The sequence below is a fragment of the Conger conger genome, chromosome 5, assembly GCF_963514075.1.
Source record: "Conger conger chromosome 5, fConCon1.1, whole genome shotgun sequence".
Taxonomy (NCBI): Eukaryota; Metazoa; Chordata; class Actinopteri; order Anguilliformes; family Congridae; genus Conger; species Conger conger.
This window is the reverse complement of record NC_083764.1, coordinates 59,909,457-59,935,484: the sequence shown is the minus strand read 5'-3', so window position 1 is coordinate 59,935,484 and position 26,028 is coordinate 59,909,457. Positions and strand designations below refer to the sequence as shown.

The window sequence follows — 26,028 nt, the reverse complement described above, 5'->3', positions numbered from 1 at the left end:
ACGCCTGAGACCCTCCAAAGGAAAATGAATGGACTATAATAACTTCTTGAATAGTGATCTGGTGACTCGGGTCATGAACATACTGGCTGAAAAGCGTATTCTAACATTCAACCAAAAGCACTCAAGGAATGCCACAAATCATTTTTCTTGTGCTTGTGAATAAAATAACTTACCAGCCAATGAAACTCAAATCATTTATAATGTTAGCACCTGCACAGTAATGGTAAAATTTTCCACAAGATTCTGCATATTTACATTTATCTATGTGCAGTTTCTTAAGTTTCCAGAAAGTAGAATACAATAAAGGATAAATGATTTAATCCTTTTACAAGATTATAATTTATTTATGTTACTTGCATGGAATGCACAAAAAACAAATAATATGTAAAAATGTGTTGTTCACATAAGGAGAGATTGTGACATACAATACATGTACTGCATGTTTCTTGTGGGATGGGGTCCATACATCAATTTTAAGGCACATACAAAACACTGAATAAAATCTCTCAAAAGATTTACTTTTTCAATTTTTAATATCCTACCTGGATATGTTCACATGATATGTCAATTACCAAGCATTTTTTTCACTTTTTGTACATGGATTAAAAAAGGTATACAGTCAAGTTAAACACAAAGCAAAATAAGCTTTACCTTAGACTTTTTATCAGCAAAATCAACTGTTATATCTACAGCAATAAAATGAATGGATACATGGTACATACTGTCATCTCAACACATCCACAACTTAAATACAAATGCTTAACTGTTTTTTTTTTGTAACATTCACTACTCAGAAACACACGTTGTCAGGAGGGGTACGTATAACTTTAAGCCGTTTTATTTAGCATATCTAACATGAGGATTCAGCACCATAACCATGTGATTTACATTAAAATAATTTAAAAACACAATTTCAAATGGCATAAATCCTGAAACAGTAAATTGGTTTAAATACAGTAAGTGAACATAAGGAGATTTTTTATATATCAGGGAGAAGTAGTTGTAGTAGTTACGGCATTAAACAACGTTAAAAAACATGAATGTGCTTCATTCTGTAATAAACACCAATTCAAGGACCTGATATTTTGAGTTTGTGAGATGCTATTGATTGAGTCCAGTCAACCACAGCTATTAAAAAAATCCACTGGCAAAGTTTCACTGAGCAGTTGTTCAAGAAATCTGTCTAGAAAACTAAATCCATACCATCCATAAGCACTTTAAATACATTACGAGAAACCTTCTCCAAAATGAATATTTATAAATTTGATTGCATGAAATGTCGGACTAATCGGAAATAAGTTGCCTTTGGGGAAAAAGGCCATTTAGTAGATCATTAACCTTTGTGTTGGATGATTATTAACACATACGCAACGCAACAACTGAGGACATTTTAACCGTTAGAAGCTGCGTGTAAAATCAGTAAAGGAGGACATACAAATGGGGACCGTGCCAAAAATATAGTCACTAAAGCCCTCAAAGACTACACAAAATGGACAAAGCACTGACACACACTGAGGTATGGGGTTGTCTCTTTTGGTCGTGGGTTCACACAATCCATATTACTGCATTAATAAAAAGAAAACAGTGATCGCAATATAAATTCTAAAATGTGGACTGTGTAAAATATCACTAAAACATTGCGAGAAATACCCCAAAAAAGTAGTGCTACACAGGAGTTAACGAGATACAAATCTTCTCAATTTCATTTCATCTTGGTTTTTTTCCGTGTTGCACAACTAGACTTCATTTTCCATAACCAAATCACATGATTTAAAAATCCTAATGGACAGCGATATAAAAAAAGGGAAGGAGAGTTCTGTATCCATCGTAAGAAAATTGTATATACATATTTTATAGTTATTTATATATGTACATGTGCATGTTTGACCTAAAGTGAAAGAGTGAGTCTGCCATCGCTCCGTCGCTCACGAGGCGACCTGGGTCGCTGGCGGGGGCGGCGTCTGACGCTCGGGCGAGGACGGGTCTTTGGGCAGCGACGTCACCTCCACCATGCCCGCCCCGGTGCGCGGGACGCTGGTGTTCATAATGTGCCTCTGCAAGTGCTTGATCCAGTCCTCCTGCACCGACAGGGGACCCTGGAAGACTAGGTCGCAGAATCTGGGAGGGGGAGGGGGAGGGGGAGGGGGAGGGAAGAGCAAGCACACGCCTCAGCCAATCGTGTCAGCTCTCAGCTGGGAGACCGCTGCACCGCCCAGCGGTGGAATGGGAGGTGGCCGTGAGGGGTCAAAGCAACCATCCAAGTAAATATAGACCAGGGGTAGTCAAATCAGACCCTCGACTCCAAATCCAGCCCTAGTTCTCTTTCCTCCCAGGCAATCAACCGAACAATTATGGCCCCTGATTGGCCAGACTGTCTTCACACCGGACTCTTGGGTGACGGGAGAGTGGAAAACCAGCAGTCCCCTACCCCCGTGATTAGAGGAACAGTGTCATATATAATTTAGAGAATTTGAAATATTACAAGGTCTGACAAGGTGTGAACAAAACCCATGTTATCTAGCTTAAAAGAGCCTCCGTTATATTATTGCCGGATGCTAAAGGGCCAGCCAAGAATCGGCTTTGTCCCTTAGTCAGTGACCTTATTGAAAAGCACATATGTTTACACAGTATGTATGACATTGGTTCCCCTGCTGGAGAGAAAGCAGTTAACAACTTTTGGCTATGGCGAGTGCGAGTTGGCTTACACTTCCAAGTTCATGCAGTAAAAATATCATCGTTGCAGTTAAAAATAAATAGCAGGGTCTTTTTAAGCTAACACCGCAAGTTTATTTTTACATGATACTTCTCTGCATGAATAGCTGGCAATTTTTCAGGTAGCCTACAGGTAGCTCGGTTTGCTGTTACAATCTTTACCTAGCTAGCTTGCTTACTACGTTATGTAAAAAAAAAAAAAAAACATGTGTTGCCCATAATGTTAGCTAATCGTCAGCTTCCATAGTTCACTAGTTTCGATTCCATATTACCTGCTTTGAAGTATAGCTTTCTAATGGTCTTGTTTTCTAACCTTTTTAAAAGTTGCACGTCTGAGCAATATGAATGGAGAATGGTACACTCTTCTCAAAACAGCGGTAGGAGGCAAGCCGTACCTGCAGGTGAGCCGATAGATCTCATCAGCTGCATGCGGCACTGAGAACATCTTCTTCTTTGACCCAGGCCTTGATCTCGGCTTCTTCTGTTTACAGTCATAGGCTAAAAGACACAAGCGTACTGAATTCACTTCCTGGCACTTTCATGGCACATGGTGCTTTCTGGGCTTACTGAATCGGAACACCAGAATCAAAGACAATAAAATAAATGCTAAATACCACAGTTCATGTCATGTGAATTAGAAGTTTTTGGATGAACCTCTGTGAGGTTCATGACCCCATAACCTTTACTATAACTAAAAGTTCAAAGTTCAGAGGTCTAATTATGCAGGTTGAAAGGTCTTGCCATCATTGTCTATTTTGCTTACTGTATTAATATTGGGCTCTCTCTACTAGAAGTACATGATTACAGCGGTTCTTACTTGTTCCCTCCAGAAGAGCCACTCTCTTCCGCCGTGCATATGCACGCAGGTGATTGGACAGGCTGACCGCACTGGGGAATGTTGTGTTGCAGTGTATGCACACCTTTTTGTTCAGTTCATTTTTCTCTGAAAAACAAACAACCTTTTTTAAAACAACAATATTCACAAAAATGTCAAACTAAAGGGAACAGGAAAAATAACTTGTTTTACAGGAAAATTCCCACACCACAAAGGCACAGGGAGAACATGGAAACTCAGACAGAAAGGCTCCAGGTGGGATTCAAACCCACGACCTTCTTGCTGTGAGGCAACCGTCCAATTCACTGCACATGACACCAGCGATTTTTGTCAGTGCCTGTTCATTGAATAGCCTTGGTTTCATTTTTATAGCCCGATATTTTGAGCTATACAGCGCCACCATGTGCTTGGATCTGACCAAAAGTGTACAGTTCGAGCCTCTGTGTGTCTGTCAATGTATATACCAAGTATATTATTTCAAACCATTTCTGATTTACATGCATTTTTGCAAAAAGCCACAACCACTGAAAGTACACTGGCTTACTGTGGGCCAGGCATTCTGGAATGATAACTTTCTGTGAATAACTTTTGAGAAAGTGTTTATACACAGCACTGGTGTCTATAGGCTTGCTAAACTTAGTGATTTCTCGTCATTTTATAGGCATTTTTCAACTGGCGGAAATAAAAATAAAAACTAGAACAATTACAATACGGCTCCAGCAGCAGAAGTGTACGCAGAGGGAATTTTATTTATTTCTGAGCATGGTGGCAGCTCAAATAGGAACACAGCATACAGCAGGCCTAATGACCATGTTGATGACAAGCAGCCTAAAGGGAGTTGGAGCGATGCATCTGTGAGTATCTGTATTCCACGCCGATACAGCGCTACAGAGCTACTATCAGTGTCTAGACATTTCTATGCTGAAGAGGGTCCTTACCAGGTGGCCAGCCAGACTCAGTCTTAACAGGTTGTGCGGCGATGCTACGCTCTTTGGAAGGGGACACGCTGACACACTTCCTGGCGGTCTGCGAGCGATTCTTCTCTATCTCCTCGTCAAGCTTTTTTTTCTTAAGCAGCTCAATCAAAGTGCTGGAGTTGGGAGCTTTGACGCCAGGTTTGGTCCCCGCCGGCTCCTTGTCCACGCTCTCCTCCTCCGGACCGGACGTCACCGCCGGCCCCCAGGGTTTCCCGTCCTGACCGATGTGCTGGATCTTCACCGGGACCCCCGTCGGCGACAGGAACAGGCCGTCGCTGCCGGCGAACTTTTGGGAGACGAAGGGCCGGGACAGGAACTGCTTCTTGTTTAGCACCTGCAGAATGTTCCGGTACTCCTCCTCGTCCTGCATCATCTCGTTGAGGATGCACAGCGGGGACTTGCTTGTGCTGGTGATCGTCTTCCCGATGCGTTTCAGGTGGCCTCGTACGTGATTGGACAGCCCGGTCTTCGTGTCGAACCAGCCGCCGCATAGCGGACAGGTGTGTTCGGTCTGCGACTCGGTCTTGTGCGCTGCGGAGAGTGGGAGAAATGAGAAATCAAGCAGAATGCTTCACTACCGTCATGAAAACTGTTCTTAAATTCAAAGAATATACCACACAATTTACGTAATTGATACCCCGGGGAAAACATGCATACTAACCTAAAATAAGGAAAATGCACAATTCCAAATGTTTTAAAGCATATATGCATATTTTCCTTACATCCATATATGTGCAATACATAGCTACATAATTCTATTTTAAATAATCAAAACCATTAAAAACATAATTAAAAAACATTCCTGATGTAAGGGACAAATCCATCTCTTGATTAAATGAGGAGCCCCTCAATAATGAAATATCTGAAACAAACCTAATAACTTAATATGATGCTATTATTTTCATCTATTAGTTAATAATATATGGAAGGCATACAATGTGATGATGGCTCTTAGTGCTGCAGAAAAGTTGAGTGGGAAGTGCGCTATACAACAGTGCCCCCTGTGGCATGTTGGATGCCTGCAAGGCACGATTGGAATGATATTAGCAATGCAACAGAAGTAATCCTGTATGTTTCACAGCATGTGAACCAATACTCCTCGAACAGCAATGGCAAGCATTAGTGTGGTAACACTAAAGGCAAACTATCACTGAGTGTGACATCGACATACACATATCAGAAATGCATTAGTTTTAGATATATTTAGATATCCAGCGACTTGGTCAGCATGCAGCATACTGTTAAATACAAATACTGTATGTGTATACGTGCAAACAGTGAATCAGCAAGGCTAGGAGGTACAAGGTTGACTTAGTGGGCACCTTTTTTGATGCGGCGTATGCTGGTGATCTTCCGGCGAATACGGGGCCTCCTGTCCTGAGAGGCGACCTGCTCCGGTGACACCACGTGACGTGCGTTGTAGCTCAGTCCTACTCTGTGCAGATGTCCGCGAACGTGATTGGACAAGCCCACCCCGGACTCAAACTGGGCAGGGCAGTAGGGGCAGGACTTGCGTTCAGACCCAAAGGGGGACATTTCAAAGTCCTGGAGAGGGTCACTGTGGGGTCCCGCGTCAGCCTCCGGGTCCTCCTGGCACACCTCGGTCTCGATGCACTCTTCTTTCACGACCAGCTTCTGTACGGGCTCACCGCCATTCTCCCAGTCGCAGTCCTTTTTGGGCAGGTCGCTGGGGGACCCCCCCTCTTCTTTGGTGGTAAATCGCTGCCGGCGGATGAAGTAGCTCCTCGCGTAAGGGTTTTGTTCATTTTCACTGTTGTCAAGGAAGTTAGACGTGGCCTCACTGGCGTAGTCATCAAAGTCATAAGCTCCGTCACATTCCTCCATGTCCTCGGGCGTTTCATGCCTCTTTGGAGTTTGTTCCCGTTTTGGTAAAAGCAGCGCAGGTGCTTTGTCCATAGTGTTGTGGTAAGGAGTTGACATTTTTCTTTTGGATGGAGACTTTCCTTTGATGGTCGGCTCCACTGTTGAACTCTTGCCGTGGTGGTCTTCACCGCCCCCTTTGCCCTTGTCTGAATTGCAGCCTGGGTAGCAGATGTTATTGGGCTTCTCGGTTTTGGGTGTTGGTTGCTTGTAGCAGCTAGGGAGAGAGTTTGGCTTTTTTGAGTTTGCTGAAAACGTGACCCCGTAACCTTGGTCACTGTCCTTGTAACCATCTTCAACGTAAGGAAGACCCGTCGTAATGTCTATTTTTTCAGCCTGCTGAAGAGAAGACTTGCCCTCCTTGTCACTTCCTTGTTGCGTTGCCGTTTGCCTGTTGGCCGAGCTGCCGAAGCCCCACTTCGCCAGCGAGGAATTGAAACCTTTACGGGCTTTCTGTGTGGTTTTCTTCTTCCTAATTAGATCGGCTATGTCATCAGACCGAAAGGGCAGTTCTGTCCTTTTCCTGAAAGGCTGCTTCTCTATGCTGAGCTTTGGCTGTACGTCTAGTACGTCTGTTTTTTGGGACTTTCCTGCAAACTTGTGTGGCTCATGCACAGGCGTTGCATAGTTGTTTGTACTCTCGTAGGCCGGGCTATCGGAATCGACGTACGGCTGTCGATGTATGAGCTCGACGTGCTTTTTCAGGGCGTTTTTGCTCTGAGTGCGGTAAGGGCATATCTTGCAGAGCAAGGACGACGAGTCGACCACGTTGTTTTTCTTGGCGACGAGGGTCCTGTTTTCCTGCGAACGGTCGTTCTTTCTCACGGCCACGTACTGGGCGACGCGGTGGGCGGTGGAGAGGTGGTGCTCCAGCTCGTGCTCCGTGACGGCCATGAAGTTGCACTCCTCGCAGCAGTAGTACCGCTTGTCCTTCTCGTGGGTTTTGGCATGCTGGACAAACGTGTTGGGGCAGTTTGTGCCGAAGACGCACTGCGGGCACTGCAGGCGCGCGGTCCTGCCTTCGTCTTTGAGCTCGTTCAGGCCCTTGATCTCCTCCATGAGCTTCTCCCGCCGCTCCTGGTGGATGGTCATGTGCTTCAGGAGGGAGTTGCGGTCGCGGAAGGAGCGGCCGCACTCCCTGCATATGAAGGGCCGAGGCACGTTCATGTGGCGAAACTGACTGCCGCCATCCAGATGGTGCATCATATGCCTGTGCAAATGCTTCTTCTCTTTAAAATTGACATTGCACTTGGTGCACGGAAAAAACGAGGGCTCTTCTTCCGAGCCCAAATCCGCATCGACTTCGCGGAGGCCGTCGTCCTTGGTTTTTTTTGACGGCGCACTTAACATAAGCTGCTTGATGGCCTCTACAGTGTCACTCGGGTAGGTTTCACAGGAGCTCAGCGAAGACTGCAATTTGGGCCTTTTCCTGCGGGAATGTACATTGCTGCCAGAAATAGCATTTGGCACACCCTCCTCAAAATCCGAATCGACGTCCGCCAGCAACTTCTCATCGTAAAGCTTTTCAGAAGGGTCCACCATCACCACCATGTCCATCTTGCGCTTTCGTCGTCTTCCCCCAGCGGGCTGAGGCGCCGTCTCCAGCTTCTTCTCCAGGTCCGGATCGTCATGGTCATTCCACAGGAACTGCATGAACTCCTTCTGGGGGTCCCAGTTCAGATCGTTCGCACTCTCGTAGTCGTCTGAAGAGCTCTCAGAAGACTCCATGTCGAAATCCCATATTCGCCTGGCACCAATCCCCTTCGGGGCCCTGATTTGACTGACCAGCATTTCGTCCTGGTTGTCCGCAGAGAGTCCGTCCAGGGCCTCAGACTTGCTCTCGTCTCCTTTCGACACCGTCGCCTTGGCACACACCTGCGTGGCTGATCCTTTGGGGAGGATCCCTGGCACATTCTTCAGAGAGTCTGCCTTGGGCTCGCTGGACGGCTGCGATACTTTCCCCGCTTGCCCTGGTGCAGTTTCGCTCAATGAAACGCCACCGTTGTTCGAGGCACAGAGCTCATCCAAGGTGGCATGTGAACCAGGTCCGTTTGCGAGAGCATGAGTTGGTGACCCATCTGGATCTACATCAGGGACACTGCCGCAAACAAACAGAGCAGGTTGGGCTCCGTTTAGAGGCTTTTCAGAACTGCCCAAGGGCAGCCTAGACAGCTGACACAGTCTTGAAGTGCTTTTCCGAAGAGAGGACATACGGTTCTTCAGCGATTCCTGAGTGATGTCTGCCCTGTCTGATACAGAGTCTGCATCTTTCTTTTCCTTGGCACGCTGCTTCAGATCAGCCATTTCCACAATTTATTCTGTAAAACAAATAAAAGCAAATCAGACGGGTGCACTTTGGATTATTGTTATTGTGGTGTGGGACTCCATTTTAGAGGCATCCAGCAGCGGAAAGTATTTATTACAGCAGAACATTTCTGTTGCTTTCACTTATAAATGGGGAATAGTACCAAGTCACAGTAATACTTTAAGACACCTCACTGACAGAAAGGTGTCAAACATTACTGCATATGTACAGAAGTATAGGGTATTTACATGTTTTAATCGTTAAGGCATACCATACACACAAAGTAACTTGCAGGCACAAATGTACTGTACAGTTAAATATGGCAAAACTTCCTACAAATTAGCAGGCCATTATTCTGTGTTGCAATATGATTAAATGACACCCATTATCACCTACTCCAATTCAGCAGGGTTCATCTGCTGTTATTCTCAAAATACACTTGTGAGCTCTAATTATGCAAGTATATATAATCCACACCTCAGGGTCACAACCTTCCTGTTTCTCCCTTATACAATCTCAGCTGCCAATGAAGTGTTCCAGAAATGGACCAATTGCCATGGGAACACATACCAATGAAATCATACTTGACTACATTACCCTCATTGTGTGCCAACACAGCTCTCAGCTCAAATACTGTTCAAACTACCTATAAATGGACAGACACAAAACCTTTCTTTGAACTGAGGGGGGGAAGTTTGAAAGAAGGAGTTTAAATCTTTACTTGCTGCTCTCACTGGGAGACCATGTAGCCAAAACCTCCAGTTAAATTGCTAAGATTATGTGAAAATAGGAAGTTGGCACAACTTCTGCCAGGGAGAAACTGAAACTACATAGTTTTGAAAAGAATGTATGCATAATTACCATTGATTTGCTCAATTTCTGAGGTTGACTTATTTTTACCCAGATTTTTTTTAATTTTTTTTTTTTAAACAAAATCAGAAATTTGACCAGGGGTGCCAAAACTTGTATATGACCGTGTACATGTATTCAGCGTTAATGAGAGGCCGCACCTCCACAGTAAAATCTTCCACACAGCATACCCTCCCCATCTGCTGGGGTGTCGGGAACAGCCCACTTACTTTCCAACAGAACAGTGGGGGCCTGGCTATATATCTGCTACCTTCCTCCAGTCAAAAAATGCAAAACTGCTTCTCATTTCTATACGCTCAAAGGCTTCCCTCTTCCTTCATAAAAAGCAAACAAAGTGTGTGGGAGGGGGATATACGGAATAAATATCCAAAGTGTCGTCTCGTTCATTTCAGGAGGTAGGTAGGACGTGTGTCTCATAGTTTTAGTTTTACAATCACTTCTTTAGGATAATAATAATAATAATAATAATATGAATAGTAATAATCTCTATCATTTTCTATAAAGCAAAGAAAATGGAGAAAACGCAAAAGAGCTTAGGTCTTCGAGTTTATTCCTTCCAAGTTCTCCTTTGTCAAAGCATCTGCACAGTAGTCACACCTTAACTGCATGTCAGTCTGAGGTTACCACAGAAGACACGAGGCGATAATTGCACATAATTATTCGATGGTCCCTGAAGATTGAACCTTCTTCAGATATTTAACAACCAATCACACGCATGAACTACACATCATTAAACAAGTCTTCTACATTTTGAGTGTACAGTATAGCAAAAAAAAGCTCAACAAAGGCAAATTAATTAATTACTCTGACTTGTGCATTGACTTAACTACATGCACTAGATATTTGAGCACCATACCATTCTAAATGTGTACATGACTCTATTTGTACAATTCAGCTATTGCTAGTAAGTTCCCGGTGGCAAACACTTGTAGAGATGGTAGAGACAGAGAATCCCTGGAAGGATTAAGGGGTAAAAGCAAAGTGGAGGGGTGAGAGAGGGAAAAAAAAAAAAACCCTCATTTTTCTCCCCATTCAACCAACCATGCACTTTAATCCATGTACTACTGTACAGCCAATCACAGTCTTATTTCACAGAAACAACGCCCACACGTTCAGCAAACCCTACATGCTCACTATGCACCTTCTGCTTATTATCCACTCTTTTTCCACATGTTATTGCCATAATGCAACCCCCCCTCACTATTGCCTGTGTATTATTAAAAAGTTGCAAAGCTAAACAGAGCCAGGCTAAGGAAATTCAAGGAAAGAGAGAGCCATTTGCCTGTTTGGAAAATCCTCTGGCCCTGGAAGTTATCTAGTAAAGGATTGTATATCGCAGCTGTACAAAAAAATAAAATAAAACAACAGAATAAAATGCAAACACTTAGGAAATGGTGGCGCACACAACATATACAGTCCCACGCTTATTTTACATCCACTGTATCCGGAGAAAGAGTTTCATTTGGAAGAACTCTGTTCAGAAATCTAGGCTTTGCGCTCAGGAAATGTAGATTAACAGACCACAGAGACAGAGGGAAAACTCAGTTTTAGACCTCGGGCTCCTGTTCGAATACAGGCTGACAGTAGAGATGATCCGTGTGGTTTATGGAGGGGCCATACCACTTTACAAACCACTAATGAGGTGCAAGAAGCATGGTGCTTTGGCATGTGTACTGCCTACCATTGCTGAATTGCTTTTTAAAAAATATAAAGTAAGATGACATCTAAACAACAACAGAAGCTGATTCAAAACACATCACAAAAATAGCGCGAGACTATTTTCACCCGGCCTAATTTCTTGCTGGCTGAGCCAGGTGCACAACCAAACACGTGATAGATCAACACCCCATACACAAGACTAATAAATAAGTTAATAAAAAAAGAACGTTTTGAGATAGATGAAAGGGGACAGGGAACGAGTGACAGCTGGGTTCAGGCAGAAGTCACGCTGAAGAACAGGAGAGAACATCAAAGGACCGGGTCACAGGAAGCCAACACAGCCTCGTCTTGCGAGGATGATTTCTCTGGTGCAGGGGACCGATTCAAATGGTTCAGCTTGCTGACACAGCCCAGTCCACGGCCTGCAGGGTTAAGCAAGATTAAACAATGCAAACTTTGAAGCTTAAAGCAGTACCTTTTAAAATGTAAGGGATTTAGGAGCACTGTCGGACGGGGATTTCCCAAGGCTTCGCTAGTTTAGCGCCACTCCTTTAAAACACCAGCAATGATGCAATTCTTGGGTATGTAACCATTTTAAAGAAGTTTCAAACTGAAGGACAGTTGATAAAAGGCCATTCCAAATAGTGAACTGAGCCAGTCAGACTGTCTCCTGAATGATCTCTGAGCCAGTCAGTCAGTCAGTCAGTCAGTCAGTCAGTCAGTCAGTCAGTCTCCTGAATGATCTCTGAGCCAGTCAGTCAGTCAGTCAGTCAGTCAGTCAGTCAGTCAGTCAGTCTCCTGAATGATCTCTGAGCCAGTCAGTCAGTCTCCTGAATGATCTCTGAGCCAGTCAGTCAGTCTGTCTCCTGAATGATCTCTGAGCCAGTCAGTCAGTCTGTCTCCTGAATGATCTCTGAGCCAGACAGTCAGTCTCCTGAATGATCACTAAGCCAGTCAGTCAGTCTCCTGAATGATCTCTGAGCCAGTCAGTCAATCTGTCTCCTGAATGATCTTTGAGCCAGTCAGTCAGTCCCCTGAATGATCTCTGAGCCAGTCAGTCAGTCTGTCTCCTGAATGATCTCTGAGCCAGTCAGTCAGTCGCCTGAATGATCTCTGAGCCAGTCAGTCAGTCCCCTGAATGATCTCTGAGCCAGTCAGTCAGTCCCCTGAATGATCTCTGAGCCAGTCAGTCAGTCCCCTGAATGATCTCTGAGCCAGTCAGTCTTCGGTATGATCTCTGAGTCAGTTAGTCTCCTGAATGATCTCTGTCCAATCTGCAGTTGGCTCCCAAGCTGAGCTGGTGCTGAAAAGACGCAGCCTTGGATCACTTATTCAAAGGTGCTGTCAATCATCCCCCTGCGGTCCGGACCGGACCGGCACCAGCGCCGTTCATTAACCCCTCCGCACAGCTCTCAGATCAGTGGGAATGACAGACAAATCAAAGGCAAGCCACAAATAAGGGGGTCACATTTCCTCTATAAACCAAAAGGCGGGGAATCTAGGCATGCAAATTGCCTCCCTGGAGAGTCTTGCTGGGAGGCAATGGGAAGCTAATGAGAGGAACGGTGAATTATACAAAGGAGGGGGAAAACCCTGTCTTCAGTCCAATTAGCATCAGCTTATCAATGAGGTTCTGCATCACGCCTATCATCATCATCATCATCATCATCATCAGAGGTTAGCAGCAGACCTTCGCTAGTCGTGTGCAAGCTTTGGGAATTCACTTTTCAGCCATCTCCATATTGTGAATTTGGACTGAACAGTAATTGTATGAAAAATGCACATGCTTCTGACCAAATCCAGTAAGCACTGAGACACCTTTTAATTCTTAAAAAAGCCTGTATTCAATACTACTAGAAATTAAATCAAATTAATTTAAAATTAAAGTTAACTGTCACAAGAGTATTCAGAAAATGAATGCTTGTATATATATATACATACATACATACATACTGTAGGCACACAACACACAGCAGGACTACCAAAGCAATAAAAAGATGTGCCAAAACATTTTCTGGTGTCAATAAACAAAGTTATTTATAGCATGGATGTTACATATTGGTAATTAGTATAAGTCAAAGTCAATTAGCAGAAAAACAGATGTTAATAAATATTAATAAGTGCCTCAACATACAATGAAATACACTGCCCACAATACTTTCTTGCCTTGCCCAAAAATGAATCAGGTTTATACAGTAAGTCACCAAATCTCAATGACAATGTTGTAAGTCTCCTGAATGGCTATAATTCAGTTTATGGACATTACACATATGAATCCAATCCATAGCAAATGTACTAGCCATGCTGTGGGCATAATGGGCTGGATGCCGCAAAGAGCAGTCAGATGACCCTTCTTCAGGACAAGCTGCAATACTACTTAACGCCAGCAGAGGGACTCAGTCCCACAGCAAAAATGCTCATCATGCACAAAAGCGTGAAAATGCACTGCCATAGAAGGTGGTTACCTGAGAAATTGCAAGGTATGGCATAAACTGAATAATGTTCTTATTAAATAAGGAAGGCCTTGGCAACAATGATGTATTCTACTCCTGAGGTCATTCTAAATCATGTGTATTCCTGAAAAGGATGTTGAAACAAAGACAATGCTGCATGTTAGATTATAGCTTCAAACACAACCTTATAATTTACAATTGATGAAGGGACAATACACAATAAAATAGGTCAAATTCACTTATCTTCAACGCGTTGATTGATCTAAAACTGCAAATACTATTGGCACAGGATAGTCTTCTTTAAACAGACAAATTACTATTATAGATGTTTGACAGTGCTTGTGTGCAAAATAAAAATACTCTCATGAATATATATGCCATTAAATCAAGCTTAGTTGGAAAAATATCCTCTAGGTTCGCAAAAGGTTTAGCAAAATCTACCCTGACTACAGGATATTACATCACAAGCAACATTGGAAAATTGCTGTAAATGCCAGATTCCAGAGAGTTTGACTGTTTATTCTACTTACTGTGAAATTTTCTCTCTTTATCTGGTAAGGAATCTTTAGCTACTCATGGCATAAATATAGCACACAAACCTACAGGAATTGGTGTCTGAATGATTCAGCATTTGGTCAAAGTTTCAAATGAACACACTGAACTGCGCCACAGGCTGAAATTGATACATCCAGTTTTCAAATCACCACCACACTCCCTATGCAAAGAATCCCTCCTCAGGACAATGGAATGCACATTGATAGAAGTCACCGGGAATTGTGCATACACAGGTCGGGCACACATTAACCAATAGTCACATTCTGCCACCTAGTGGTAACAAAAGCCTATTACAGTACAAAGGGGAATCGAGGATTTGACCTTTGGCAAACCACCAAATATTATAATGCCACTGGAAATATTCAGGAGAGCATTCAAAGCTTAAAATGTGTGGATATTCCACAAAGCTTTAACCTTTCAGGTAAAAAGGTTTTTAGAAAAAAAACTGAATTAAATATAATACACACCTGAAATAAAAACATGAGCAAGAGTTTGGGATGAAGGCCCAATAATTTAGTATTGCCATAGAAAGGGGGGCTGATTGAAAAGAGGTGGGTTTCCAAACCACAACCTTGTCTTAAACAAGTCCCAAAAATGGGAAAAATTAAGTCAAACAGAAAGAATGACAGAAGACATTACAAGGCCTATAGCTTTAAGTGCTGTTTTCACAAGGTACTGTTGCACTTCTGCAAATCAACATAAATGCCAACCTGACAAGTGAGCAGCAATTAGTACTTCTGCAGTGATATAAAATAAAAAAAGGAAGAAAGTAAAAAGGATTGTTTAACAGCATGTAACTGTGTTCAGTTGTCACTTGAAAAGGCATTAAAGAGCCATCTATTTAGTAGTTTAAAAAAAAATAGTACAGTGAAAATTTCATAGCCTTTTAATCATATGTGGTGCCAAGGTAAGAACTAGGGGAGGGCATACATCAGAGAGAGAAGCAGTCCATAAGAGAATGCCACTGCAGGGAATCCCTGACACGTATCTGACAGCTCTGCTTTCAACACGGCAGAACTAGCTATCACACATAGTCACAGCCTCAGAAAATGGAATACATTCAAATAACAACTGAAGGAGCAAAGACCGGGAAGCCAAACATGGCAACTGCTGTATCTTTGCATCAAGGTGCCTCTTAGATGCTCAAAGAAGCAAGCTACCTGTTTGGAAGCTTTTTGTACCCTTGACTGTAATTGAAAGGTGTAACGCTAGGCCTACGATCAGAATGAGAAGACAGCTAATGGAGATCATTCCCCTTATACAATTATAGGAACAAGGAGCATTTGCAATCTCTGCATGCATGACTTAATTGAAGGATGTTTCATGGAGCACTGCGGGGATCTCTTACCAGGCTGTTCCAAAGCATTGGCTCCTCTCTGCACTCTTCTGAAAATCCACCTATGAAGATATCACAAAAATCCACCAATGAGACATCAAGCCACTACATTATTACATTATTGGTATTTGGCAGACGCTCTTATCCAGAGCAACGTACAGTTGATTAGACTAAGCAGGAGACAGTCCTCCCCTGGAGCAATGCAAGGTTAAGGGCCTTGCTCAAGGGCCCGACGGCTGTGTGGATCTTATTGTGGCTACACCGGGATTAGAACCACCGACCTTGCGTGCCCCAATCCTTTACCTTAACCACTACGCTACAGGCTACCCCTACCCCCTACCACTACCATAATGAACATGGCTACGAATCAACAATGTGAGGCACAGTATTCAGAGGTAATTGTCAACATGACATGACGTGTCTACTGGGAAGAAAAGAATACTACAAACAGTCAAATTTATCAAATATGATTTTAACCGGGCAAGAAGGGCCAGGGTGAGGTAGGAAGCCAACAGTCACTCTAACAGAGCTTTAGAAATTCTCTGCAGAGATGGGAGAACCTGCTGAAAGAACAACCATCTCAGCAGCACTCCATCAATCAGGCCTTTATGGTAGAGTGGCCAGATGGAAGCCACTTGAAAGGCATATGACAGCCCGCTTGGAATTTTCCAAATGCCATTTTATTCTCAGACAAAAGATTAAACTCTTTGGGCAGATCTCCAAGAACTATGTCTGGCAAACACCAGACACTGCTCATGATCTGGTTAATACCATCCCTAAGGTGAAGCATGGTGGTGGCAGCATCATGCTATGGGGGTGCTTCGGGTGGCTTTGGGACAACTCCAGGAATACTTATGCAAGTAAGAGATTTCAGTTTTAGATTTTTAATACATTTGTAAAAATGTCTAAAAACGTTATGGGTTATGAGTGTAGATTGATGGGCAAAAATGGCGATTTTATCCATTTAAAATTAAATCTACAAAGGATAAAAGTGTAATAAAGTGTACGAGTCTGAATAATTTCGGAAGCCACGGTAAATTTGCTTGTTTACATTTTTACGTTGTCTGTAACTGTTCAGCCACATGTGGTAAAAGTGTGCGACTTGAGATTCTTGGGTTGACTTCAGACTTTGGTTTGTTTTCCACAGGCGGTTTACCATTTCGCTGTGCAAGACCAATTCATATTTTTCGGACTTTATGTTCTTTCAGATAAGTGATAAGAATGCAAACAAACACAACTTACTCCTGGCTCAGCAATCAAATCCAATAATCGTTTGAATAAAAAGTTATGGAAATACATTTTGTCATCAAGTTTCAACCATGATTACAGCAGTGAGACTGACTGAGTTACTGCTGAGACTTGGAATAAGACTTCCCAAATAGTACATTAGCCTGAGGGTACAGACCATACACGGTGTTGCGCGCTTTGGAGCTTTTAAAACATAACGGAGATTTAAAATTCTACACTGTCAAATAGAGAATATTTCCAAGTGTCAATGTAAGAGCCAAACTCTTAAGCGCAGTCTACATCAAACAGCCGACTTGAGATGAAACGAGACAAGACAAGAAGGGAGAAAGCTCATAACGTCCAAATTAACGTCCAAATTAAAATCTGAGAACGTCGGAGTAAAAACTAGGCAGTCCACACCAAAGCGCCGACTCTGCGTGCTTGCCGGTTTATATTTGTATGCATCTTCTAGTGACTTTTATATGTATATTTTGTTTAGCTAGCTAACATTAACTTTATGTTGTCTATATTTAGCTTTCGGTGCCGTGTTTCTTTTAGCAACATAACATTAGCTAACAGTTTGATGAGACTCCTGTCGCTCTGCTGTCCAAATTTCCACCTTTTTTAAAAAAAATCTGCAGTTCTGCTTCGTGATTGGCTAAATAAAAAAACCAGTATACAACAAACAGACAACTTGAGAGAACAACAGTCAACTTCGGAAACGCTAGCTGATAAGAGCAGACATTGTGCAACTGACCCGTCTTGTCTCAAGTTGGCCGTTTGACGTAGACTGGGCTTTAAGAACAACTTACAACGTCCACAACTTGACAGAACAACAGTCAACTTCGGAAACGCTAGCTGACAAGAGCAGACATTGTGAAACTGACCCGTCTTGTCTCAAGTTGGCCGTTTGAAGTAGACTGGGCTTTAAGAACAACTTACAACGTCCAAAAAGCTCGGAAAAACATAATGAGCAAAGAGCTACAGTCTGAACCACAGACAGATAGAAGCTGCTAAATACCAGTGATATTTGAGCACTATGACAAAATGCCATATTAGATAAGAGGAAGAAGTATGTTGAGAGTGGCAGGACCATGAACATTTTCTTAATCTATCCATAGACCTACTAAACATTGTAATCATGACAATGACACACACTCCAGGAAATAAGGGAAGTGGCAGTTCCTTTAATGACAGCTTCTCAACTGTAAAAACTGATGTATGGTTGTGGAAACTGCTTTGTATGCAACACGGTGCCTTTTTATATAGAGGTACTTTTGGTTTGACTGCCATTGATTAACAGTGGGACTTACTGTTTGGGACCCATTTACTATGTCTCAAAATTATCTTACTGTCTTTACCTTTGGTTTAAAGAGGACAATTATTTTCCTGTGGATAACGAGGAACACTTTTCTGTCTGTATGTTTGATGTTAAAGGTACAATAGGGAACGTTTTTGTTAAATAATTGTTACAAAACCATTGTAAATCCCTTCATATCACTGAAAATGGTTCAGTGACATTTTGACTTGCCCTCTTCCTGTGTTTATAGTCCTTAAATTTGGGTTTCAAAATATGAAGTTGACAGGCCACTCTATCCAACATTGTATAGCTGTACAATAATCCAAGCTCATTGGTTGAAAATTTGGTCTAATTGCCACAGCCAATGGCGTTTCAACTTCAGCACGTTCACAGAGAAGTGTTGTGGTTTGAACGTATTTGTTGCTGCAATTCCTCTCTTGACCGTTAGAAATCCGAAATCACCTACTGTACCTTTAAATACAAACCACAAAAACAACTGTATGCTTACTGGACTAGACCGCTGAAGTACTTCTCAACAAACGTTTGCACCCCAACACCTTTTCACAAACAGTAGTTTGCCTGAAATTCTCTAGGCAAGCCTGCAAGGAAATCACATGCTTCATAAAATCTCAATGATAATCATAGCTTGAAAGGTCCTGAGATAACACAAAGACTCCTCAAATACAACACAACTGATATGTCTGGCCAGACTCTAATGAGTCTTTGCAACCAAATTGTAGATTGACAGGACCTTAACGGTACACTTGCTTTCAAATAGCATCATACTGAAGTTTGCTCAATTGACAGCAACTGTGCATATATACATGACTGATTTTGAAATGACAATGATAATGGTAAACTATAATTTGAATGCTATAATTTGTATCATTTTTAGGAGCAGGGTATTACACATATCACGCTCTGGGGGCTCATAAAAAATAAAATGTTTTTTCCTTTTCAGTGAATATTTCAATTTTTTCCAAATGTAGAGAATGCAGATGGAACTAACATGGATTCTGGCAAATCTTGAAAAAAAAAGTCTTAATGGTACAGAGGACGCTGATATGAGGTACTATGATCTTTCTTGGGCCAAAAAAGCATCTTGCTGGGTAATGTATAAATTTGACCTCAATACCCATGTGTTCTTCATCTACTGTATTGATAAAAGCCTTGCTACCATTAAAGCACCAATAACCGCAACTGGCCGACAACGCAATTTGGAGAGTAGCGACATTACTTTCATGGAGGATTCTCTGAGGAGCAGAAAATGAGACATAAGAAATAATAAGCAGCAATGACAGTGATATATTTTTGCCCTTGCAATGTCTTTTGCCTCTTGTATTAGGTATGGAATTGGATTTAGAGGGAGTTTTTTTTTTTTTTTTTACCACAATGAGTGTGCATTTTGAGTTTCCTACCATGATGCAAAAAGCTCATGTGATCATTATTTGAAGAAGCAGCATTAAAATACTGTTGTTAACGATTCACCGGCGAGCAGAACCAGTGGCACCTAGTGGACAGAAACGGGCACTATCCTACTAGACAATGGCACAATGAAGAATGAGTCAGTAATGAGTCAGTAAAGCACAATGAAATACTTTACTGAATCATTACTCTGAACAGGGGAAAATAATTATCTCCATATTTTGAGGCAATGTATTAAAAAGGTTGAAGAAGCTAATGTGACATCCTAAAATCCCTGCAACGTAAGCTGTGCCTGAAACCGCGTATGTCCATGTTCCGAGTGCACATCACGAGCCTGCATCCGTCTTGGAGTGCGAGTCCAAACCGAAAGTCAGAAAGTGCGAGCACAGATAAAGTGCCCGGATGTGCACTCCGTTTGTTCAATATTTTGAGTGCACATCGTTGCATGCATCGACTGGAAAAAATCCAAGAATTTATTTCGAGAAAACCGTGAAAAGACAAGAAATGTCATCTAATGGCGGATGACAGCAGCAAGATCGCAGACTGAAGCCCCTCTATATTATAAATTAAGCATTTCATATTTTTTATGTTAACATTTAGTGTTTTAACACTGAACTCACCAACTGTAGCCGTCTTAATAACATCAGCTCTTAACAGTATTGCAATGCAATTTGCTGTAGCTAACCGAGCTAGCTAGCTCACATTAATCTAACACAGCTAGCTCAAGGTAACCTAGCTATATTAGCAAATATTCATATTTGTATACACAGGAATACATATTTGTATATGTGCTGTAAAGAACTTACTAGCAAGCTGGCAGGATTGCTAGTGTGTCCATAACATACAAAAATAAAGCTAGCAAAAGTGTCGTATTTGTTCCCTGCTGTACAATCCAGCTATGATTACCTATAAACTTGTGGGAAAGATGGTGCATTACGAGAATCTTCTATGCAAATAAAGTGGTGCAATGTGAATGAACAGCACAATATGTGACCTAAAACAACACTCGTCTTGTAACGTGATAATCTTAACCAGTGTAGCTATGTATAGCTGTCAGCCATTAGCATTTCTTAGATAGTTACATCAGAGGTCGAAGGTAACGGGTCAGATGTCACGACTAATGAACAAAATGTTCCGAACGCTGACTGGAGTGTGGACTCGGGAGCGCAGTACTGCGGAGCATGGAAGTTTATCAGACTTTCTGTCTCCAGGTTATGTTCAAAGGGTTTGCCAAATGAATGCATGCAAGACCCATTCGTGTTGCCCCAGTAATGAGCATTTCAGAATGGCAGAAGTCCAACGAAGGTGCAGGAACCGCTAATGGTAGGAGTCGTAGGATGCGGGTAGGATGCAGGTAGGATGCAGTTTGAGACACAGCTATAGAGATTGGGTGGTCCGAGGGAGCATTTCAAACATTTATTTGGATTGCCCATGTTTGAATATGGGAAAGGTTTGGTACACATCAGATGTTGGAAACTATATTGACAAAATAATATCTGAATAAATGTACATGGCTAATTTGGATGCCATCAATTAGCATTTTATTCAAAGATGTAATGATATTAAGCCAAAGAACTGTCAATTCAGAAGACACAGATGGTAATTGACCATCACAAGTCGGTTAATGAGTACAACACAAAAACCACATAAATGGTTAAACATACCACTTAGCACTGTAAGGGCAATAATAAAAAGGCGTAAAACATACGGATGATTGCAAACTTGCCAGGAAGAGGATGCAAGTGCATATTATCTCCATGGAGAGTACGGAAGATGGTGAGGGAGGCAATAAGTAAGCAAAGGATCGCAGTTTAAGAATTGCAGAGATTGGCTGTGTCTTGTGGGTCACAAAGACAATAAATAAATAAATAAATAAATAAAAATTTGTATGGAGTTAAATGAGGAAAAACAAGCAGAACAACTACATTTCTCATTAAAATCAATTCACTATATGGGAATGAACACGTTTGTCAACCATCGAGAAATTAACCATGGCGATTCTCTAACTATGACACATTGAACGTGACGCAATGGCAACAGCAGAACCACTGTCATTAATTACAGTGGATTCATTCCCTCAGTGTCCGATAGCTGATGGCGATTGCTGACGTTACAGTTTTGATCCAGAATTTACAGAGGAGGAATTGCGTGAGCGAGAGAGAGATAAAGGGTCCAGGAGGGCAACTCAGCAACGAGTAAGTAAATATCTAGCTAACAAGCTGTATGAAAATCTTGGATGTGGATACTTCTTCCAATTAATCCACCTATTGCTGCAGAAGAAGTGCAGAATGTAGCACGGGTTTGATCAAAGTTATTATTGGCAGTGATGTAAACTCTGTAAATCCCAATTCAAAACTGTAAGTTGGTATTTCTTCGTCAAAATCAAAAAGCTTGTCCTCTAACTTGGCGAATTCAGAGCTGTCCGTCATATTCTTCAGGCTAGCCATGGTAGGTTCCATGATATTTGTATGCTAACATTACCATAATGTCTGGGAGTGTTATGGGATCTCCTGGATGGGTGGCCGTCCATAAACCAGTCTCTGTGTTCAAGGGTGGAAAAGGATGTTACCTTCTGGGAAACACAGGCTGGAGATTCAAGCCAAACATGTCCAGTGACGTCACTTGAGGTGTTTGTTTTGAGAAGTTTTATCCCATATTTTGGTTTAAGTACAATTCTACTTGATATTAGAAATAGTTAAACTACATGATCCTGGAAAATGTAGGTAAGCTAGCTCTGGACAACACTTTAAAAAAAACGTTGGATAGTGATTACACTATTAGGCTAAATAAATTGTTGGATTTAATAAAATTATGAGAAGCGGTTACACGTAATTATAGCCTTTATTTTTTAACTTGCCTACTTCGTAATGTTGCGTGCAATGATGTATTGCTTTATTTGTTTTAATATACAGGGCACAGAGGAAAGCTGTGTTCAGTTTGCTAGTAGCTGGAATTCGCGTGTCAACAAATAAACAAAGAGTCCTCTGTGAACCTCAAGAAACGCCAAACAAAATGCCTTAAGTGAACAAACAGCAAAAGATTTTAAAACACAGAGAAATTATTTGATAACTACAATCTTGCAGCATTCAATTTCCTGTGGTGTTTGCATTCTTAACCCCCTAAATTAGCCAAAGAATGCTTGCTAGGACTAGCCTGACGGAAGTACGCAACCAGATATTCTTTCTTTCAATTGTGCGACCAATTTGTGCATTTGTCACTGGTGGAGAAATCACATTTACTTAATTAAACTGAGCTTACCATTTCAGTTTCAGAAAAAATAATCGGATAGCAAACGTGTACAACTCGGTTTCGGTTAACCGTTTAAACGTTTAGCCATTCACACCCCTAATACCAATATATAATAGGTATTCTGACGTCATTGCATATTGCGACAGTAGGAAACAGCAAACCAGCCATTTTAATAAAATATGGAATCAAACACAATTTGAGCTGAGCTTTATACATAGCGGTCTAATAGCTAATAGTTAACTACATTAACTGAATTTTATTTAGCTTCTTAGCTAAAACAGAGATATGATTTCTCTCAACTTTACATCACAACATCCAACAACCATGGCTATGTCAGGAGGTCACACACTTCAACACACATGCTCCAAAACATTTTAAAGCAGTCTGCTATTTCTGAAATCCATCAGCCAGATTTGTGCAGTCACTGGCTTGGAGGGCTGCTCCAGTTTTTCTGTCAAATTCACTGAAACTAATAGCACTTTGTCAATCTACTTGGTTGAAATATTTGAGCAGCGGATTGTAACTGTGAGGTCAAAAAAAAAAATAATAATAATTAAATAAAATTATACATATATACATATATATATATATATATATATATATATATATATACTGTTTTTTTTCCCCAGTGGTGGTTTCCCCAAAGGTTGGATACTGTAGCTAAAAAGCAAATCGCTAACAATAAAAGGTTTAGCGTTCAGTTTACTCACAAGTAAGTAAGCCAGCTATGAACGAATGAATGAATGAATTTGTATTCGTTTAAATGATTTCCATTACTTTTCTAATCATACAAACACAATACAAGAGAGAGCACCACTGGGTGATGATGCAGTCTACCACCTGAAGCCCTCCCACATGGGCAACACAATAGAAAATAATTCACGGCCTTCTGAGACTCCTAGCCACATCTGCAACTGGCAGTCATGTGCCACCCGAGAGACTGAATAATTCTGAACACAAAACTGCAAATGTCAGCCTATTGTCAAGCAATATGTGCACCACCATTTTTACTCAAGTAAAATAACTAGAATGTTATTTAAAAAAAGAAAACGGGAACAGTTTGATAGAAATGATCAAATGACATATGCAAAGAATCATGGATTAAGGTCATGTGCATATACATATACTGTATCAACTCACTGCATATGTGGGGATCTGAGAACATAGTGTTGGCAATACTATGGTTTTAGCATTTCTGTCTAGCCACTAGTGTCACCTAAAGGAGTGCAGAGATGCAACATTCACATGTGACTCTGCATCTTGCAAGCCATTGAGAGGATCTACTTTACAGAGATATCTTTCATGTAAAGTAGAAATGAGACCTTGTCGAGGTATGAAATGTGAAACACTTGTCAGTTGACATAATGCAGAGACATTGTCTGCAAAGGGGGACATAATGTGCCAACGCGACCTTTGATGGGCTGTGAAATGGCAATGCAATTCACTCGTTTACAAGCTTGCAATGTCAAATCACAAACCTTAGGGTGCAGCAGCGACTAAAGGGCAAAAAAGAAAACGCGTGCTGATGTTAAGATTGGGGTTATCCTTTACCATGACTGACAACGCTTTGGATCCGTTCTAACAAGAGACTCGTAAAACAAGGGGTTACACGTCAAGTTCTTTTTGAGTGCAACGGCGGAGTTCTTTTAAGCCTTCAAACTTTTGCTGAGTTGAAGCTATGCATATATGCAAAAACGTTAACACTACGAAACATCCCAATTAGCTTCATATTTTGAGACCATGCAAGGGGTAGAATGGAACCATGGCCATCCACACAATCGCATCAGATATGCCTGGCTCCTTCGTTATCTCACACGCTGTTGTTGTGTGCTGAGTGTCCATTAGCTAATGTGCCATACCAAAAAGCAAGGACCCAACCAACAGTACACGGCATGCTGACAACACGGATTGCGTCTGAGTAAGATACTGCAATGGCTGGACTGTTGTAATATAATTCAAAACCTACCTTTCCAATGCAGGAAATGTAAACAATAAGCACGATAATCGTTACAGTTGATTATTGTTCGCTATCGTCCTCCATCCATTTCACAGCCGCCATTTTGCCTGATAGTCTGCAGCCTAAACTACTACTATGAGAGGGTAGTTCTGTAGACAATAAAACCACACTTATATACTGGTCTGAGTATACAATAATTGACAAATACAGTCGAAATCGATACATTTTTATTTTCTAATATGGCTTGACTTTGATTTTCTTTGTATGTATTTCATCGTGTTCATTTTGCATTAAAACATATGAACGCCCCCATTCAGTAAATGGAGTCTTCCAGACAGACGGCAGAAAAATTCTTGGTTGAAAAAGTGGCTGCTTGGAAGGTTGGAAAAATGGTGGGAGTGGGGGCAGACACATCGTCTCTCAAAATGTTACATGGTATACTGCCCCTTTCGATGCAGGGTGTTGTTTCTAAATTGTGCCCCCTTTTCTACAATATGTTATTATGTTTGTATAATCACGTTGATGGCAAGAGCGAGAGATTCAGCAGAAAGACAAAACCAAAGAACACACCTTCAAGTAAAAAGGGCAAGCTAGCGGGGTCTTGTATGCCACTCAGTAGCAAACCAACATGAAATCACATTTTGGGCCGCATTGCAATTATTGCTTAGGTGAACGACCGTAAGTGATGGGAAAAAACGCAGTTTCACCAAACTGATATTTAACTGTTGGTGAAACTGTGGAAATGTTTAAATGTTGCAGAAATAATCATTCATGTAACTGTTTTCATCAAGCCTGCAATAACTAGCTAAAATGAATAATTTAATCTTAACTGGAACAATGAGAGTGGTGTCATGTTATTGCCAGCGGGGCTGCCATGGCAACACTTACATTAAGCTGTGCAATAGGTAGGTAGGCTATGAAATTCCTGCTGCAATATTCCCCACCTTGACAAACAAATTTCCCTTGTGCCCTGGCAGCAGGGTAAAATAACATCCACTCCCTTCATAAGAAAGCAGTTGACAAGAAGCCTATGTTTTGTATTTTAAAACAACCAATTCAACATTACATTGGACATGTACCTGTCTGATCATTACAAGTAATTTCAAAGTATATCTTAATTGAACACGCTTAATCTGTGACTTCGATGCGTCCTAGGTAACGTTAGGTCATATTATAGAAAGCAATGCATTAACGCCAAGCCTCCAGTGAGTAAATGTACAAAGACCCCCCAAGGCCTACTGACCATGTAATATTCGTCACTCTGTGTGAGGCTATATGCGAGTTATA

At 41.6% G+C, this 26,028-nt stretch overlaps 1 protein-coding gene across 1 annotated transcript; it reads right to left on the bottom strand.

The window, feature by feature from the left end:
• Positions 1-514: 514 nt before the first annotated feature.
• Positions 515-24,872, bottom strand: LOC133128628 (zinc finger protein 644-like). The gene is made up of 7 exons (XM_061242309.1): positions 24,751-24,872; positions 15,596-15,645; positions 5,847-8,723; positions 4,486-5,055; positions 3,530-3,655; positions 3,108-3,210; positions 515-2,118 (listed from the first exon to the last, which is right to left on the bottom strand). The coding sequence occupies exons 3-7, from the start codon at positions 8,707-8,709 to the stop codon at positions 1,926-1,928; spliced, it is 3,855 nt and encodes a 1,284-aa protein (XP_061098293.1). The 5' UTR covers positions 8,710-8,723; positions 15,596-15,645; positions 24,751-24,872; the 3' UTR covers positions 515-1,925.
• Between the last annotated feature and the right edge of the window lie 1,156 nt (positions 24,873-26,028).